General features: G+C 49.5%; 1 protein-coding gene across 2 annotated transcripts; it reads left to right on the top strand.

The window, feature by feature from the left end:
- Nucleotides 1-279: 279 nt before the first annotated feature.
- On the top strand, nt 280-15,260 carry SPRY4 (sprouty RTK signaling antagonist 4). Of its 2 annotated transcripts, none has more exons than XM_012460804.2 (2): nt 280-457; nt 10,562-15,260. In XM_012460804.2, the coding sequence occupies exon 2, from the start codon at nt 10,609-10,611 to the stop codon at nt 11,506-11,508; it is 900 nt and encodes a 299-aa protein (XP_012316227.1). In that variant the 5' UTR covers nt 280-457; nt 10,562-10,608; the 3' UTR covers nt 11,509-15,260. The 2 variants fall into 2 exon arrangements, with proteins under 2 accessions (XP_012316227.1, XP_012316285.1); XM_012460862.2 differs by lacking the exon at nt 280-457 and adding an exon at nt 1,017-1,414.
- Nucleotides 15,261-20,455: the final 5,195 nt, after the last annotated feature.

Below are 20,455 nucleotides of genomic sequence, written 5' to 3'. Positions count from 1 at the left end.
TTTAAAAAAAAAAAAAAAAAAAAAAAGCAACAACAACCTCCACTGGAACCTCCACCCCTCTTTGTAAAAGAGCGACGGCTCCTGGTAGAGCTAGAGCCAGTCCCAGCAATCACGGGTTAAGATCTTTTCCCGCCCCCCATTCATAAAAAAAGGAGAGCAGCGCATGCGCGCTCGGGGTCTCTTGTGCCCACCCATTCATAGAATCGCGAAAGACGCGCGTGCGCACTGGAGCTCCCTTCCCTCCCATTCATAAAAAAGCCATTTTCCCAGGCAGTGGTTGCAACATCGCCGCGGAGGTGGCGAGCGGAGCTGACAGCGCGGAGCTGGCGCTGTGGAGCGCAGGGAGCCTTGCCGGTTCCTCCGGCCGGCGTCTGCGAGTACAGCGGCGGCTGACCTGCTCCGGCTCCGGGATTTACACAGACGTGGGGCGATGCTTGTGACCCTGCAGCTCCTCAAAGTAAGTCCGTGGCCGGTTTTGGGATCTGAAACTGCCCCGTGTGAGCCGCGACGCGACTCCCCCTTGGACTGGGGCAAATGGTGCGCTATTTCTAGGCGCGCCTCAGTGTTCCTTCCCTCAGCCTGCGCCTCCTTGAGTCGCTGCGGTGCGCCGCAGCTCCCTGACGCCCTCGGTCCGGCCGGCACGGCGCCGGGGGTGTTCACAGCCTGGCACCGCCGTTTCCGACCCCTCGGCATTGCCAAGCCCGGCTTCCCCGCCCTCTGCGACTCGGGAAGCCCCGTGCGTGTCCCGGGAGTTTGCCTCTGGCCTGGCCTCTTTCCTCCTTCTGCCACCACCCTCCTCGAGCGCTGGAACGGGCGGCTCTGGGCTTGGTCAGGAGCCACCGTTTGGGTCGGGGGGCGCCCTTACTCTGGGCGACTCGCCCACCTCCCAGCTCGGTGCCCACGGTGCCAGCTTTGCCGTGTATCTCTCAGCCCGCCGCAGCGGCCTATGCTCGACGTAGATTTTTCCTTTCTCTTTGGAGCCGTGACGGACTGGATTCCCTCCCCTTCTGCCTCTCCCTCGATGGTCAGCGAGGGGCTGGCTCAGGACTGGGCATTTCTGCTCCCTCTCCTTGGCGAGGCGGTTCCTCGCCGTCTGACCTTTGCTCCGCTGCCGCATTTTATGCTGTGCAACTGCCTTGCAGTTGCCTTTTTCTTGCCTGGCCTCCGTAGGGCCTGAGGCTCCTCGGCCACCCTGTATCTCCCTATCCCCGGGCACCTAGTTGTGCCAGGCCCCGGGGACCCCAGGCCGTGCTAGGGCTGTGGTGGGGGCTGAAGGTGCGTTTACATAACGCCAGGCGTGTGGGAGCTGGAGGAAGAGGTTGCGAACGTAGGAGAGATAAGGCTCCTACTTTCCCTCCTTTCTTCTTGGTGGTACCAGGCTTGACATCACAAAGAAGAGAGAAAGATAGAGACGGTACGTTCTGAAAAATTCTGAATCTCCAAGACCCCGGGGACAGTGAGCAGGGTGAGGGCGGGTTTGGCTAGCCAGGGCAGCTGGAGCTTGGCTCCATCACTGGGGCCAAGGCTGTGCCCAGTTCCCCTTCCATGCAGACGATCAAAAAGCATTTAGACAGCAGCTGCTCTTGTGCAAGAAGGTTTCTCAATTCTCCTTGACTGGGGGCAGGGGGTTGTGGGCAGAAGAGGCAAGAGAGACGGAAAATGGTTGCGTGGCTTGTAGGGCTAAGGGATGGACAAGAGAGGCGAAATGGGCTGGAGGGGCTAGATGGTAGGCAGAGGGGCGAGCTGCTGACTGCCTCTTTCACCAGCTGCTGGAGGGGCAACCATATTGCCAGGCCTCGGTGAGGGCAGGAAGCCGCCTTTTGGTGCAGCAAGGCTCCGGGTACCCCCAGCGTGGTTAGTGCTGGAAAGAAGAGTATACAGTGGGGTGCCCAAACCTAGTGGCAGCCCCTTCTTTCCTGCCTTCTAATCAGTGGCATGATTCTCTTCAGTATTGAGAGAGGCCAGACACTCTAGAGGCCAGAGAACTTGTGAAGGGGTGGGAGCAGGCACTTGTCTGTCTCTGTTGCTGACCGAAGCACTAACGTCTCTGACAAGCCTCTGGGGATTCAAAGCTGGAAGGTACAAGGCCCAGAGCAGTTGGGGAACTGTGGGTTTATCAATCTCTTAATGAGCTCGGTCTGGCCTGAGGCCCTACCCAATATTGCACTGGTGAATTTCACAATGTTTAGAGATCTCCAGATCTTCACACAAATGGAGCATAAACATCTCTGAAATTTTCAGCCTTTTTTTTTTTTTTTTTTAAGTGCGGATGTCGGGAGGACTAGGACAGGTTGGTCTGAGGTTAAAGATTTCTCTTTATCTCTCCCTCTCTGTCTCCCAGAAGGGTGGGAAAGAACTAGTGAAGATGTCCAGTGTGAAATCACATTTCCTCTTTCCTATCCCTTGGGAGGGTCCTCACGCGCCTCCAGGCTCCAGACAAATCCTAATGTGATGAACAGCGCACACGCTTAACCAACCGAGCCGTGTGGCCAGTATGGGTGTAGGGTGGGGATTTTAGTAGCAGATTACTGAAATCTCAAAGGACAAATATTGGTCACCTACGGTGAGGAGACTTTAAAGGCATCTGTTGGTTATGGGAGTCACTCCCTTTCGGTGGAGTGTAAATGGCCTCTTGCCCTTGGCCCTCCTGCCCAGCCCCACGACCTTTTCCAGATCAACCTCTGAAATGGCCTCATCTTACTATAAAGCTTTAGTTAGGGCTGGTAGGAGGAGACAGAACACATAGCAAGGCAGAGCTGTGGACAGGTGGAAATTTGGAGCTTACGGATGTAATTGTTATTTATTTATTTTTTTGAGATGGAGTCTTGCTCTGTCACCCAGGCTGGAGTGCAGAGGTGCAATCTTGGCTCACTGCAACCTCTACCCCCCAGGGTCAAACGATTCTCCTGCCTCAGCTTCCTGAGTATCTGGAATTACAGGTGTGTGCCACCAAGCCCAGCTATTTTTTGTATTTTTAGTAGAGACTGGGTTTCACCATGTTGGCCAGGCTGATCTCGAACTCCTGACTTTGTGATCCGCCCACCTCAGCCTCCCAAAGTGCTGGGGTTACAGGCATGAGCCACCCTGCCCGGCCTCGGATGCATTTTTTTTTTTTTGTGACGGGGTTTCACCATATTGGTCAGGCTGGTCTCGAACTCCTGACCCCTTGATCCACCCACCTCAGCCTCCCAAAGTGCCGGGATTACAGGCGTGAGCCACCGTGCCCAGCTTCGGATGCCATTTTTATCTGCATCTTCCCAGAATTGGAGGAGAGATGTAGCTCTTTGGAAATCTTTCCTGCCCATTTCACACCCATAACGCCCCCGACTTCGGTAAACCTGTGCCCAGAGGTTTGGCTGACATTCAAGAATAATAAATGAAAGCAGCTTTTCAGTGCAAAATTTGAAAATCAGTGATTTAAAAATTAAGAGAGGACTAAAACCCATTAATACTTCCAGAAGTGACCTTTGAGCTGTGTTGCTCTGGGATTTAATACTTTGGGACCATATGTGGGGATTCCAGTTTCCAGTGCTGAAAGTCTTGAGGTGTGACATCTTCTAACTCCCAGATCTGGGCCCCCACAGCGATTTTCTATCCTTGGGCTATCCTGTTAATTAGGGCCTGGGTGTTAGTGCCAAGGAGGCTTAGGAAGGAGCCCTCCCTCTTTATTCAGAAAAGTCCAGTGTTTCTTGGAGAATCATAGTGTTCAATTTGGTTCTAAATCCAGAGTATCTGTCATCTGGCCTCTACTTAGGTGGCAGTTCCCTTGTGATGACATCCTGGCTAAGAATTCTCGCCTAGGCCTCTGAATTTGGAGATAAAGTTGAAAATTTGGGGTTTTGTATGTAGACACGACCGAGTTTTTGAGGAAGGGAAAAATGGCTGGAGCAGAGAAGGTTCTATCTCATGGCCAACCTATATCTCCCTGAGGGGAGAAAGCAGTGACTCATTAGAATACATTTTTGCTCTTTCAAAAGAGCCAGAGGAAGGTGAATGAACAACATACGGAAAGCTGTATTGCTCCTTCTAGACCAAGCCAGGGGCCAGGAGAGAGCAGATGAGTGATTAGGCAAACCTGCTAAGCATGGCCTTAGTTTCTCCATCTGTATAGTAGAGAAAATAAACTCCTCCCAAGGGGACAGGGGCCAGCAGAGCTGCTAGTGAGCAGCCAGGATGAGGGCCAGGCTCATTGTGATTCCTGGGCTCCTAAGAGGAAGGCCTAGTTTTAACGGTGCCCCCTTCCTGCACAGGAGGTGTGGGGTGTTGCATGATGTAAGAGGCGGGGTATTCTTGGCTCTCAGGGGTTTGGGGCCACCCTGCAGATCCGGACAGCTGACAAGGCTGGGGAATGTATCCGGGACATGTGGCTGGGCTTAAGAGGCTCCACAGTTCAGCTGTGATCACGATTGTTCTTTCCAAGGACAGGCCCCAGTCAGTGAAGGAAGCAAGGGCACAGGGGAGGGAGCACAGATGTGCTGGATCTAGCTGAGGAGGGAAGAGGCCCTTTGGGGCAGGTGGCCACTTGCAAAAGAGTGGTTTCCCTTGTCAGTGGTCTTTCTTTTTCTGGTTAGGGGAAGGGAAAGTCATTTCCTGCTCCTGTCCCAGGAGTAAGCTAAAATCTATTATTGTAAGTTCATTTCTTGGTGGAGGGTAAGGAGACAAATAATAAGATCTTAGTGTCTATGGGAGGAAGCCCTGCCCTGGGGGGTCTAGGGTTCTGGTCCCACCCAGATCTCGACTTGGCCAGTAGTTCCCAAACCGTGCCGGTGGTTAACAGGTTCCTTCTGACTCCTTCTTTACTGACTCTTGGCTTCTAATCCTTCTTTCTGGGAATCTGAGCAGACAATTAAGGGGGTAATACAGTGAAGCAGAAATTTGAAGCTGATTAAATAGCCCAAAGCCGAAGTCCAGCAAGATTCCCACCCTTCCTGTGCTGGGGCTTTGGAGCTCAGCTGACTGGTTGTGAAAGAGGGAAGAGAAGAAGAAGGATGGGAACCGATAACTGGTGATGGGATGCAGTGATGAAAAGCAACTGTTTTCTTTTGGGGTCTCTAACAGATTATGGCCAGAGGTGAACTTCTTCGTGCTGGTGCTGAGGGTAGGGAGGTGGGGGAAGGAAGAAGGATTTGCAAACAAATCCAGCTGCCCAAATGCTCTATTCTCCCACTGGGGCCACATCTTAGCAGATTGTCTTTCTTCCTAGGGTATAGGGAGGGGCAAGTCCTCCGCCTCCCTCAGCATCCCTCCCCTTCTTTTTAAAGTCCTTTTAAAGCAATAAGTCATCATTTAGTTGTAGCTTAATTAGCTAAACTGGGATATTGTCACATAGAACCAAGCAATAGTGGTGGGCAGGCTCTCTGGCAGCCTAGAGACCTTTCTTCTGAGTTTTTAAAGGGTTAAACAACCTTCACTGAAAGAACCCGCTGAGACTGAATGGGGCAGTGCTCAAGCTACCCATTCATTCACAGCCTCTTGCCAGTTTGTCATTAGCTGAGCTGTAGCTTGCAAAGTACAACTTGTCAGGTTTTCCCAATATTTCTCAACTCACCTCCCTGGGGTAAGTCTAGGGGAGGGTGAGGGTAGGTGGGATTAGGCATCCTGCTCAATTGTGTGGACATATTAACGTGCCTCTTGACTCTTTTCAGCCAGCCTGTATTGAGCGGTCTGCAGCCTGATGCTCAGCCCCTCCCCACAGGTACAAATGCAGTGAGTGTCAGACTGGCTGGCTCTGGGCTCCCAGACCCGCCAAGCAGCAAATACAGGGTTGTGTGCTCTGGGGTTTTTGATAGCCCGCTGATTCCATATCCTAGGACTCTCTGTTCCCTGGCTCCTTTCCTTCCTCACAGACCTGGGCCAGGGAGCCCCATCAATGTAGGTGGGGAGGAATAGAGATTCCTTTCCACCCCAGGGTTACCTTTTGGGGACTGCTTTGTAATAAACTTCTACAAGTGAGATTCATTCAACTATAAGAAAACTAAAAATGAAACCACTTTTAAATCAGGGTTATGGCATAGAACACTGAATTGGGAGTGAAGAGAACTTGAACTCAGAGCCTTCAATGAGAGAGATTACAAACCCCCCGCAGCCTTCACTCTCCACACTGACATTTCCCATACGTGGGGTTCAGACTTGTCTTCCCTGTTGGTTGCATTGCAGACCCCAGGATGTTCTGATGATGATCCGTGAGGGCTGGAGGGGTCAATGGTTGTGAAAGCGATGGCACTTTCATGCCTTTCTGTGAATTCCCAGAGGTTATGGAGGGCTTTTGCAAGTCACTGTAAATCAGGGCTGAATGGTTAGTATTTCAGCCTCTGAAGCCTCTGCTGTCTTGGTTCAAATCCTGCTCTGATCACTTGCTAGCTCTATGACCCTTTGTGCTTCCATCTCTTCCTCTGTAAAATGGGTACTGTCTTGGAAGTATGGTGAGGATTAAATGAGAAAATAAAATCACTGAGGGCTTAGCATGGAGCCTGGTACCAAGAAATGTTTCGTAAATATTAGCCGCTTCCATAATTATTATTTATTACTATTAGAAGGTTGAGTGGAGGTAAAAGTCCCTTCCCTCCTGCCAATTTGTAAGAGTACCACCTAAACTTGATAGAGGTGCTTCCTTGGCTAAGTGGAGTGCTGGCTTTGTTTCTCTGTCCAGTGTCTTCCAAATTGGCCATCAGTCTCTTCCAAACTGCCTAAATGAAGCAAAGCCTCCTCTCTCCTATTTATATTATAAATCTCTTCCTTCCTTGCAGGGGAAGCAGAGCGCACATATTAAACTGCACTTAAGATTGTCAGCATTGCTCAGAGTAGAGGGTGGGTGTTTCTCAGTGAGTGGAGATTGATCTTCCAGATCAACTTAGAGTTGGTTTTTTTCTTTTTCTTTCTTTCTTTTTTTTTTTTTTTTAATTTGAGACGGAGTTTCACTCTTGTTGCCCAGGCTGGAGTGCAGTGGCGCAATCTCAGCTCACTGCAACCTCCACCTCCTGGGTTCAAGCGATTCTCCTGCCTCAGCCTCCCGAGTAGCTGGGATTACAGGTGCCTGCCACCATGACCGGCTACTTTTTGTATTTTTAGTAGAGAAGAGGTTTCACCATGTTGGCCAAGCTGGTCTTGAACTGCTGACCTCAGGTGATCCACCCACCTCGGCCTCCCAAAGTGCTGGGATTACAGGCATGAGCCACCATACCTGGCTGATTTTTCTTTTTCTTTCTTTTCTTTCTTTCTTTGTCCTTTCCTCTCTCCCTCCCTTGAGATGCAGTCTTGCTCTGTCGCCCAGGCTGGAGTGCAGTGGTGCGATTTTGGCTCACTGCAACCTCTGCCTCCTGGGTTCAAGCAACTCTCCTACCTCAGCCTCCCAAGTAGCAGGGATTACAGGCACCTGCCACCATACCCAGCTAATTTTTGTATTTTTAGTAGAGATGGGGTTTTATCCTGTTGGTCAGGCTGGTCTCAAACTCCTGACCTCAAGTGATCCGCCTGCCTGGACCTCCAAAATGTTGGGATTACAAGCGCCTGGACTTGTTTCTTTTCTTTTCTTTCTTTCTTTCTTTTTTTTTTTTTAAGACATCATTTAGCTGTGCTGAGGAGTTATTCAATAGACAGCTCAGAAATTGTATTTCTCTGTCAGACAAATTCAGCAGAGACTCTTAGAGGGCCCTCCTGTGGAGGGTCCCTGCTGGTGTGGGGTGAGGCCAGCAGTGGAACTCTTTGATTTGGTTTTTGCTGAGCTGGTGGTCAAAAGGAATCCTACTACATTAGGGTTATGATAGGAAAAATACATTTTAGAATATGCCCAGTGGAGCCATCAGATGCTACTTCGTCCCCAGAGAGCCGAGTCATCGTGGGCCAAGCTCCCATCCCCATGTCTGGCCTCAGCTGCAGGCCCAGATGTTGACAGCTGCCTCTGGAGGGTTATGGGAGCTTGCAAATGCCAACATCCCCATTGCCTGCGGCTGCTTCCATCCTGGCTTCCTGGTGGGACTTTTCCAGGAACTGAGGAATCTGCCTTCTGATTCCAAGGCCCATTAAATGAGCGTTGCCTATTTCTTTTTCTTTATCTATAGGAAGGGTGGCTGTTTTTAAAGAACCTCACAAATAAAAAAAAAAGAGAGAGAGTGAATCTGCTTAAGGGAAGGGAGTATTTTACTTTCTTTCACAGCACAGCCAGACCCAATCCCAATCCTGAGAGAAAACCCAACTATATGGGGCAATAGAAGCTTCAAACTGTCGCCTACATTGTGTTTGCAGGACCCTGAATATTCCTGACAGGGATTTTTGAAACAAGGGAATCATGTCGTCACTGTCCATGGATGAGGGTTTTGGCTGGTGCTGGAGAACCTTATCCACGGCATTTTTTATTCTTAGGCCAAGTCACAGCTTTTCCTCCAGGCCAAGTCCTCAGTGCTGGACCTCGGGCTCCTAACCCTGGCCTCTTGCCCAAACGTACTTACTCTGGAAGCAAGGCCTTGGAACCCCTATTGAGAATAAGTGGGCAGGCTGAGGTAGCATTCCCTGGAGTTCCTACCCTGTCATCAGCCTGATCCTTGGAAAAACTCCTCTCCATAGATGGCTTCCTTGCATTCCCACTCTCCAGACCTGACCACAGGATCTCCACGGGAGGCTGCTTTAGCAAGCGGCTACTCTTTGGTGGCAGACCTGCCAGACACTTAAGGCAAACTCTGCCACGAGGAAGTCTCCCATTCCCAGGTGATGCTCTGGTTTCATCTGAAGAGTACACGGGGGGCAGGCACTGCCACTAGGTAGACTTACCCCAAGGCAGGAAAAACAAAGTGTGTAAAGAAATACCAGCATCTTTTTAAGTAGGCAGGGCCATGGGAGCAAAGCCAATAGTTGATGCCCTGTGTGAATGGGAAATATCAGTTGACTGAGCATTGAACTTTGCAGAAAAGACTGGATGCTTTTTGCATTTAGCAGGGTAAGTGATAAACATACTGGAGCCCCGTGGATAGCCCCCCTTTAATCCCCTTCATAAACTTTTATCTAGAGCTAGCTCTTCATTTTAGACAGGTTCTAGATAAACCTAACAGCAGAGGGTGCAGGATTAGCTTTCCTCATTAGAACACCATTAGCATCTTGATGCAAATTTTAGTAAATGCAAGCGTTTACTAAAACCCCACTCCATAATATATCAATCCAATGGCCTTTCTTTGGTTTTGTTTTAAAGACTTATCTTTCTCTTCTACCCTCCCTCCCCATTCCCTGGGGTTCTTAAGGTTGGGGTAGAATCTTCCCAGACTGTAATCTTTCCCTTGGATTCCAAATTGTGTCCCCTTGAGCAGAGGTCTTGGCCTTCTGCTGCTATTTCTTTAAATTGATCTCCAGCAGAATTCCAAATGTAAAGGTCAGTAGGCAAGGAAATGGCACTTCTAATAGAAAACAATGTGCACTTTCTAAATTTGAACCAAGCCATTTCCGCTCTTTGATTTAAGTGACTTCCTGGGGTTCCGTGTCAGGCACTGCAGTTGAATCTCTGGCTGGATTCCAACTTAAAATTGCACTCTCTCGGTGAAATTAGAAACTGATCCAGGGTTGGCTTAGCTATTCTAGTAAATAGCATTTAGGCTGAATGTTCAGCTCAGCACTTGGAAATGGGTGATGTGAGTGCCCCTCCAGAGGATTTCCCATCCAAGTTGTCAGAAGCTCACATACCTAGGGATTATTAGCCACTGCAGGTTGCTGCTCTCAAGAAGTGGTAGTAATAAGTTAATATCTTGCATGTGCAGGCATTAGATACAGTCCTTCCTTCTCTTGTGAATATCTGGAAAAAGGGCTTGTTTATCCAGCTGATAAACTCCATTGGGGCACCCAGAGCTGTGTGTTGAGTTCACCACATTGTCCCCAGCACCTGGCACAATGCTTGGCACGCACTGCTTATAAGTGTTCAGATCTAAACTCATTTCCTGGGACAGTGATAACTTGTTGCTGCATGCCAGGTAATATGCTAGGTAATAGACATGCATTGTCTCATTTAATCCTCACAAGAACCCATTTTACAGATGACAAAATCCAAACCTAAGGCATAGAGATGAAAGAACCTCATTCATAGCAGTATCACTAGGCAAAAGTGAGAATCAAATTTGAGTCTGGTTCCAGATATCCTGTGTTTACGTCCACTGAGCTGTGTATCTTAAATAAAGAGCATGTTTCACAGTGACTAAGAGAATGAACTCAGGCTGCCCAGGTTTGAGTCTTGCTACTGATAGTTTTGGATAGCTTTGTGTGACTTTGGACAAATTAATTTGAACATGTCTTTTCTGTAAATAGCAAAAGGATAATAGTAGTTACGTTTTAGGATTATCATGAAGTCAGTGACTTAATGTATATGGTGCTTAGGATAGTACCTCCATCTTAAGTGCTCAGTAAGTGTTATTTCCACCACTGACTTCTTGTCATTATTAACCATCTAAGCTTGGGGAGTCACTGGAAAGTCCACAGAGGGAATTCAGTTGGGCGGTTCCCATAGACCTGATGGGGGATGAGGTATTGGCAGGCCACATACTGATGCCTGGAATCCATTCTCTCTTCCTTTTCCCCATCCCACCCCCAGGGCCCCTAGAAGCCTGTTTCTCCATACAGTCCAGGACCTCCAGCCCCATGGAGCCCCCGATCCCACAGAGCGCCCCCTTGACTCCCAGCTCAGTCATGGTCCAGCCTCTTCTTGACAGCCGGATGTCCCACAGCCGGCTCCAGCACCCACTCACCATCCTACCCATTGACCAGATGAAGACCAGCCACGTGGAGAATGACTACATAGACAACCCTGGCCTGGCCCCCACCACTGGCCCAAAGCGAACCCGGGGTGGGGCCCCAGAGCTGGCCCCGACCCCCGCCCGCTGTGACCAGGACGTCACCCACCACTGGATCTCCTTCAGTGGACGCCCCAGTTCTGTGAGCAGCAGCAGCAGCACATCCTCTGACCAACGGCTCTTAGACCACATGGCACCACCACCCGTGGCCGACCAGGCCTCGCCAAGAGCTGTGCGCATCCAGCCCAAGGTGGTCCACTGCAAGCCGCTGGACATCAAGGGCCCGGCGGTCCCACCCGAGCTGGACAAGCACTTCTTGCTGTGCGAGGCCTGTGGGAAGTGTAAATGCAAGGAGTGTGCGTCGCCCCGGACGTTGCCCTCCTGCTGGGTCTGCAACCAGGAGTGCCTGTGCTCAGCCCAGACCCTGGTCAACTACGGCACGTGCATGTGTCTGGTGCAGGGCATCTTCTACCACTGCACGAATGAGGACGATGAGGGCTCCTGTGCTGACCACCCCTGCTCCTGCTCTCGCTCCAACTGCTGCGCCCGCTGGTCCTTCATGGGTGCTCTCTCCGTGGTGCTGCCCTGCCTGCTCTGCTACCTGCCTGCCACTGGCTGCGTGAAGCTGGCCCAGCGCGGCTACGACCGTCTGCGCCGCCCTGGTTGCCGCTGCAAGCACACGAACAGCGTCATCTGCAAAGCAGCCAGCGGGGATGCCAAGACCAGCAGGCCCGACAAGCCTTTCTGACGGTTTGTGTCGAAGCCCCAGTGCTCCTCCTGGAAACCTGGTTCTCTTCTGACATCTGAGAAGACTGCAGCAAGCTCAGAGGTTTTAGCCTCCTGAGGCTGACCTTGCTAGTCTACCCACTCCCCACCCCCAGCTTCGGAAGATACAGAGACCACCACCACCTACCCTGTCTTCCCCAAGACAATGAAGAAGCACTTTGGGGCTTTTTTCAGGGTCCTGGAACTTTGTGTCGAACAGACAATGCAGGGGCAGGGTGTGGTTTGCGGGGGGTGGGGGGGATTTTTCTTTTTCAGAAGACGGAACACAGATGTGGACACATATCCGGAAGCTGCAGCTGCTTGAATGCCTTCCCAGCCCCTCCTTCTCCGTCCCCTCCTCCCTCCCTCTCTCTCTCCCTCTTCCTCTTTTCCATTGTCTTTGGCTCTCACAGGAGCTAGCTGCCTGGGAGGAATTGTTAGCTGAGTACCAGGGTACCTTTAAAGAAGACCTTTGGAGTCTTCTATACCTTATTCTCCCCCCCACCTCACTGTACCCCACTTTGTCCCTGATGTCTTGGGGAAGGTATAGAACACCCTAGCAGTTCCTATTGTATATACTTGGGAGCCCACTGAGAACAGAGGACGGCCAGTGAGTCCAAGCCTCGTTCTGCCTCCCCGGAGCCACAGGACGGATTTAGGAGCCACTGCTCAGTGCATTTCTCCCTTCCAACTGCATCAACTAACTCTTGGGGGTGTTCCGCTCACCACACCGTCCTTCGGTTCTTACCGAGTCACAGACTCGCCTGCCCACTACGTGTCCTGGGTTCTCTCTACTCAGATCCCTTCCAGAAACTTTATATGGGTAGAGGAAGCCAGGGCGGCAAATGCGAGACCAAATATCATTTTGCCAATGAGTCTGAGGCTGTGGTCTCTGGATCCAGTCATTATGTTTTTATAGAATAATTAAACCAGATGCTAACGGTGTTTTAAAAAATAATAATAAAACAACTTGCTTCCTTTTGGGCCACCCCCAGGAAGGGCTGATTTCAAAATCTGGGGGTGAGCAACCTCAAGGAACACAATTTCCCTCCCCACCAAGAAGAGGATTTTAACAGCAAAGAAGAGAGGCAGCACCTCCCATTGGCAGAATGGCCACTGAGCCAGGCTGGGTTTGGGATTCTTCTCTTCTGATTCTGCTGCTCACTATCATAGCCTTTTGTGTATAGTGATGTGTCTGTATCTTTCCTGTAAATAGAGAGATGATGAAAAAAGAGTCTATTTTAGTCTTAGGAAGCCCCAGCAGGGGAGTCGGAAGAGCTTGGAAGAGCTCGAGAGAGGGTAGGGGAAAGGTTTTTCCTGGGGCCACTGGGTTTGAGCCCTGCTTTTGTGCACAGCCACACCGCCCTCTCCCGACAGCCCTCAAAGACTGTAGCAACTCTTTCTCTCAAGGTGCTAAAGGACTCAGAAGGTGCAGCACGTCCAGTGGGTAGGTACTTGTTGCATGCAAAAGCTGTAGTGTATCTGGTCCTTCCTCCCCAGCTGTTGTGTGGGGTTTTTGCTTTGTGTGGTATTTCGTTTTCCCCTCTAATGAGAGGGCATGGCCCGAGTCAGAAGAGCTACAACCCCAGGTGAAACTGGAAGCGCATGAGGCAGAGCGTCCGTAGCATTTCCGGTTTGTTCTGTGGGAACAGAGGTACCTCCGGGAAGGAGGCCGCGAGGTAGGTAGCTGTGATAGGCATGCACCTAATGCTTCTCAAGGACTTTTTTTTCCTTCTTGAAGACTAGTAGTAACATCTTATGATTTAGAGTAAGTTAATTGTAACCTTAGGTATTTATTGATTGGAGGAAGGGAGGGTCATATTATCCGGCTTTATTTATGTAGCATTTGCTAGCTTGTACAAGGCGAATGTGAAATACTGCATCTGCGTTTTCCAAGGCTGATTCATGTAGCTACCTTGCCACACGTTGTGATGGATGTATGGATGTTCTTGAACATTTCAGAGGGAGTGGTAGGAAAAAAAACACACTTTCAGCCAACCACTTATATGAATTGAATGTATCAGAAGTGTACTGAAGGGACTGGAGATGTTTCCCTTACATGAGGTGGCCCCAAAATCGATAGCACACATGTGCACGCTTTCTGTGAGGCCTCAGAACTTTCCCAAGGGCCCCTCCCTCAAATTCGCTCCATGGGAAACTTGACCCAGTGGCAAGTTGCACTTTGGTGATCTTGATGGTCTACACATCTGTTCTGTGGAGAGTCGATTTACATAAGCTGTGTACACACACACACACACACACACACACCCCACACTGTCTACCGACAGAGACCCTATTTCCTGGCAAACAGCCTCCTGAACCCTGCCTTTTTGTGTACATACTTGTAAACACGGATTTTTCTGGGTTTGGGTTTGCGTTTTCCTTTCTTCCCCTGCCCCTGTTCTAGCTTGTTCTTCTTGGTTTGCTTTCAGCCCGCTTGATGGATGTCTGCAGAGCGCTCTCTGAAAGTCCACCTCGGTGCCCCGTGTGCTCTGTGGTCATGGGAAGGAGCGAAGGAACCATCCTTGGTTCTCCCAGCTTGGCTGTGTAGCAGTCCCTCAGTATTGTTTTTGTCAGCTTCTTGGCAAAAATTTAAACACACACACACACAAAAGAATAAAGCTGGCTTGCCTGTGGACGCTCCCCAGCTCGGGCCAGTCAAGGGCCACTGAGGGACCCAGCACTCAGAAACATAACACGCATGTGTAGCTGCTTCTGGCTGAGTGTATTTCCTGTCACCAATGGCCTGTTTGGCTGGACGATGTCTCGGCTTGACCTTTATTGAAAAGTGCTGGCTGGTTCTCACCCTTGTTAAACCTGGGGTGGGTGGGGGTTCTGCCTTAACTCCAGGGGCAGCTGAGATCCAGGACCCTTCTCCTAGGGGGCCTTGGCTGCCCGTGTCTATGAAGGACAGCGCTCCAGCGAGCACCCTGGGAACTTTGCCTAGGTAGCAAATCCCGCCCCCAGATAAAAAGATGGGCACAGCTAAGGCTTTCCCGAGCCGGAAGGAGGTGAAGACCAATCCCTTCCTTTGGTACGCACCCTCTCACCGCTGAGATGGAAGACCTTGTAGGACATGGCTGGTTCTTTCAGCCTCGTGGAGTCTGTCAATCACCATCATACCTCCAGTGAGGCCCGGCTAGATAATGATTTGTCCGAGATGGCACACGTGGAAAGTGATCTGCACCAGAACCCGGATGACTGTCACCTTGAATCGTCCCGTTCTCCTTCCCTGCTGTCCCAGGAAGTGTCTGGCGGGCATGTGCAGCGCAGCTCTACACTGTACAATTCACTGGGGCATCCCGCGAGCCTCACCAGCCTTCTGGTTCATGCCTTTGACAAGCATTTTCATGCCCTCTCTGCTTACTGTGACAGTCGATGACGAATCTTGCGTTGCCATTTTCTGCTGTGGGTAACCGTGCGGTGTCTTGCCTTGCTTTCTCTTCTCACTGTCCCACAGCTTGGTTTCATGTTACAAACAGAAAAGCTGTTCGAGGCTCCCACCCTGCCACATCCTGACTTCATTTTCCCCTTCACCGTAGCCCACCTTCGCCCCACCACAAAGTTACCACAGAAGGTTTTCTTTGTATAGAATATTTATTTTGAAGCTCTATTTTAATAGTATTTATTTTAGAAAGTCTACTATTGTAAGAGTTCTTCTGTTTGTGAAGAAAAAAGTTAAAAACTGAATGTACTGATTTAGAAAATATATATAAATATATATTGTTAAATATACATGGGACTGCCGTTTGTGGTGTTTTTCTGTGTTCACTTCCCTGACCTCTTTGCCCAGCAAGGCCTCAGGTTTGTCTGAGAATAAGCACTGGATGGAAGGAGTTAGTAAAGAAGAGAAGATCCTTATCTTCCCAGGCTGGGGAGTCCCTTCGAGGACCATTGGAGAAAAGCTGCTGTTCCTTATGAAGCCGAATACTGCCAGGAGCTGCTAAAGCCTCCTTCCTAGTAGGCAAGCTGTCCCCTAAACGAGTGTGTGTGCCGCTGATGGACAGCAAAGCTCCTAAACTGAGAAGAGGTGGGGGGAAAAGGATCATCTGACCTGTCCCTCTCCCTTTATGTCCTGATTGCCCCCAAAACAGGTTTTCATACACATGAACACATACATGCTTCAAGGATCCAAATAGAAAAGTCCTTGGTCATTTCCTTATTTTATGGGATTGGTGGATATTGCACAAAAGTAGTCCCTTTGACCTCGGAAGCCTTCCATCCATTTCATGACCACCTAATGCACCTTCTGTTTTTTTGTTTTGTTTTGTTTTGAGACAGAGTCTTGCTCTGTCGCCCAGGCTAGAGCACAGTGGTGCAATCTCGGCTCACTGCAGTCTCATGGGTTCAAGCGATTCTCATGTTTTAGCCTTCCAAGTAGCTGGGATTATAGGCATGCGCCACCATGTCCTGCTAATTTTCTGTATTTTTAGCAGGGACAGTTTCACCATGTTGGCCAGGCTGGGCTCGAACTCCTAAGCTCAAGTGATCTGCCTGCCTCTGCCTCCTAAAGTACTGGGATTACAGGTATGAGCCACCGCACCCAACCAGCACCTTCCTTCTGATTCCCTTGTGCAACCCCCCCCCACCGCCCCACCAGTGCACTCAGACTTACGAGACACTCAGCCACCTCTCAATTTACATAGCTATGGAAGCTTTTTGATGACCTTTTATTCATATGCCAATCATGATGAAAGTTGGACTTTATTTTGAACATGTGAACACATGCCTCTTGTTTTCTAGAAATTAATAGAGATTTTTTTTTTCTAATACCAATAAGTGGGAGGAGATGACCAATGATGAGGGATCGGGGAAGAAAGGAGAGTGGGGAAGACAGATCAGGAACTCTGGGTCACCAGTTATGGCCTCTCAGGATTCTTTGTGAAATCCAAACCTTGAGTTCCCTTTGCAGACATCCAAATGCGTGCCAGGATCCCCAGCACTGCCCAAGAAGGCAGAAAGGATGTTCTTCAACATGGGCTTGTCTGCTCTGGAACTTGTAGAATAAAGATAGGGGCTGAACTCTCTCTATGTGGCCCGTCCCATTCCTGCAGTGTGGACCAAGGTTAACGTTCCACGTCCTGCTTCACTGACAAGACAAGTCACTGGCACTTGGAGATAATAGTCTTTTAAATTGGCTCAGTCCCAGTTCGTGTATATCACACTTTGATTCAGTCTTGGGTTTGCTTATGGGTGGGCACTATAACAATTTCTAGTGCTTGGAGATTAAAAACAATGACAAGGGCTGGGCGAGGTGGCTCACACCTATAATCCTAGCATTTTGGGAGGCCGAGGTGGGCGGATTATGAGGTCAGGAGTTCAAGACCAGCCTGACCAATATGGTGAAACCCCGTCTCTACCAAAAATACAAAAAGAAAATTAGCCAGGTATGGTGGCGCATGCCTGTAATCCCAGCTACCTGGGAGGCTGGGACAGGAGAATCACTTGAACCCGGGAGGCAGAGGTTGCAGTGAGCCGATATCGTGCCATTACACTTCAGCCTGGGCCACAGAGCGAGACTGCCTCAAGAAAAAACAAAACAAAACAAAACAAACAAAAAACAATGACAAAAACCTACACAAGGGTTTGAGCGCTGAACGCCTCAGCCACCCCAATGCTCTTGGGGAAACGGGAGCCGAGCAGTATCCAGAGAAAAAGTTCCACGTGCGCCCCTCTTGATTATCCCTCTGGCCTTGTGCTTTTGGTTCCAGTTATATATACAATGGCTTTGGGGTAGTAATAACAGCCAGCATTTATTGAATGACTTCTTTTCTCCAGGTACTGACCATGCATGGCAGACGTTATTCTTTCCCTCTTAGAGATGCAGACACTGAGGCTCAGAGAATTGTCCCACACGCAGTACTAAGATGGAGGGCTAGAGGGTAAAAACAGATCAACTGAAGGATGTAGCATTTGGAGAAGAAGGAAGAAGCCCAGAATGGAGTAGATCAAAGGCTCCCCAGCGACTGAATTTAAAATTCAGGAGAAAGAAGCAGAATTCAGCCCTCTCTACACCCATAACCACACAGCTCCTATGAAGGAATCAAGCTTGATGCTCATTCCCACAAAAAGGAATGGTCTGGAGACGGTGGAGTATGTGTGGGGGGTGCAGCGAGAACCCCCAGACAGCCTCATCATCTGGCCAGGAGTCCCCTGCTCCCTCCTACAGCCCTCCAGACAGCCTTTCCCACTCGCTGAACCTGCAACTTGAAGTGAGCTCCACTTTCCAAAGTACCTTTGTAAACCAATCAAACAAACCCAGGCGGCCAGCTCCATGCTGGAGGTGTGTGCCAAATGAAAGCCAAAAGGACATTTTTAAGAGCCTTAAGTTTATTCATCGGAACTTTAATAAAACAATATGTCCATGGCCTAGGGCAGGTATAATTTTCATAATTTATGGGTCTGTGAGACAGGAAGAGAGCTTGGAGTTTTATTGTGTTTTGCACGATAAATGGCATTCCAATTGTCTACATGATGTTCTTTAAGGACTCTTGTCTGGCAGGAACACAGGCCTTCTGGAGCCCACCTGGGCCTCGAGGCCTGAGGCAAGGGATAATTATGAATACATCTGTATGTGTTAAGCAGGAGATGATTGAAAAACTCCCTCTGTTCCTTCTGTCATTAGAAGACACTTCCTATGCTGACACCTATATTAACATTTAACTGTTGCAAGGGTTGGAACCCTTCCTGTTCCCTTCCTCTCCCACCTTCTCCCTTGGGCCTGCCCTTTTCTTTCCTGTAACTGAAGAGACTCAGGTACATTTCTCTTGATTGGCTTCCCTCCCACTGGGCATGGTGGAGGGGATACTTGGGACTCTGAACCAAAACAAACAAACAAACAAACAAAAAATACCACAATCCACAGACAAGACAATGGATTTCTAGGTAATGTGGTTTTTTGTTGTTTGCTTTTTTTGTTTGTTTGTTTTTGAGACAGGATCTCACTCTTTTATCCAGGCTGGACTGCAGTGGCATGATCTTAGCTCACTGCAGCCTCGACCTCCTAGACTCAGGATCCTCTCACCTCAGCCTCCCGAGTAGTTGGGACTACAGGCATGTGCCACCACACCCAGCTAAATGTTTTTTGTTTTTTTGCAGAGACAGGGATCTCATTATATTACCTAGGCTGGTCTTGAATTGCTGGTCTCGAACTCCTGACCTCAAGCAGTCCTCCCATCTTGGCCTCCCAGAGTATTAGGATTATAGCTGTGAGACACTCACTCTTCCCCACTTGGGTGATATTCTAATTGGAATCAGCAGTTAGAATACTTGCAGACTGATTGCTTCTATAACATTAAGCCTTCAGGTAACAGTGACCAAGTGGCCTTATAAAATAATAATTATAGTAATTATCACTTCTGAGCACACATGCATTATCATGTACAATTTTTTTTTTGAGACGGAGTCTCATTCTGTTGCTCAGGCTGGACTGCAGTGGGTGGCATGATCTCAGCTCACTGCAACCTCTGCCTCCCAGACTCGATTCTTCTGCCTCAGCCTCCTGAGTAGCTGGGATTACAGGCATGAGCCTCCACTCTGACCATCATTTACAGTCTTGAAAACAGTCAAATTAGGTTGATAAAATCAGCCCCATTGCATAGGAGAGATAAAGTCACTTGCCCAAGGCCACACAGCTGATAAGTGGTTGACCTGGAATTTTAAGCCTGCGGATATGCCTCCAAAGTCAGCGCACTGCATGCTAAGGCCCAGCTTTTCAGACCAAAGCAATTCGCCCCTGCCCTGGGATGCTTTCCTGTGTCCCCAGAAAGAGGCGTCCTTCCCACTTGTGCTTCTGTAGAAGTTGACAGAACATGTAGTTTGTTTCAACAAATGACACATAGACTGTAATCAAGGTGGGACTTGAACCCGGGAACCACAACCCTGTTCTCAAACGGATCTCAAGAAGGATCCTCTATTACCACACAACATTGCTGTCAACCCTCCTGACACTGCTTTTGGCCAGCTTTCCTGATTTCCTCTACAATGGAAAGAATAAGTTGGGCTGTGATGGTCAGAGATTGTTTGGGGAAGGGGCAATAATCTTACAGAGGAGAGAGGGGGCTATAAATTGCTTCAGATAATTCAAAAAGTCAGGGTCTGGTTGGACATGGTGGCTCACACCTGTAATCAGCACTTTGGGAGGCTGAGGTGGGCAGATCACTTGAGGTCAGGAGTTCGAGACCAGCCTGGCCAATATGGTGAAACTCTGTCTCCACTAAAAATACAAAAATTAGCCGGGCATGGTGTCAGGTATAGTCCACTGCTTGGGTCACCACTCTGCCACCTTCACTAGCTGTGATCTTAGGAGAGTGACTGCCCTTCTAATAATAGTTGGCACCAATAGTAATCTCAGCTACTCAGAGGAGACTGAGGTGGGAGAACTGCTTGAACCTGGGAGGCAGAGATTGAGTGAGCTGAGATTGCACCACTGCATTGCTGCCTGGGTGACAGAGTGAGACTCTGTCTCAAAAAAAAAAAAAAAAAAAAAAGTGTCAGCATTTGGTGGCTTTGTGGAAAAGATGTAATACACAGAGAGGGGTGCAGGCTATTCCTGCTCTTCCAAGGTCAAAGGCACATTCCTCCTCTGCCAGCCTTGGAGTTAGATGGATGGGGCAGGACCAGAGTGCCAAAGCAGCTGGGGTGCAGTGGAAGGGGTAGGAGTTGGGGAACCCCATGTTACAAATAGTACTGCACTCAACCCTGCCAGGCCATGCCTTGACCATTTCCCTGGCCAGCCCTGGATTACTAAAGCGCTCTAAGATGCACATCTAACTGGATTAAAGAGCTAGTGTCCACCCAGACAGAGCTAGTTCCCAGAGTGGGCCTAGCATGTGCCTTGGGGCTCTCTGAGAAGTGACTGCTGCTTCCACTGGCTGCTCCTCTTAGGACAACATGGTGGGGAAGAGTACAGAGCCTTACAGTCCGCTGTG

The sequence above is a fragment of the Aotus nancymaae genome, unplaced genomic scaffold, assembly GCF_030222135.1.
Source record: "Aotus nancymaae isolate 86718 unplaced genomic scaffold, 86718_ANA_hifiasm-v0.15.2.pri h1tg000064l_1, whole genome shotgun sequence".
NCBI lineage: Eukaryota > Metazoa > Chordata > Mammalia > Primates > Aotidae > Aotus > Aotus nancymaae.
The sequence above is the reverse complement of the archived record's forward strand: the minus strand, read 5'-3'. Positions and strand labels throughout refer to the sequence as shown.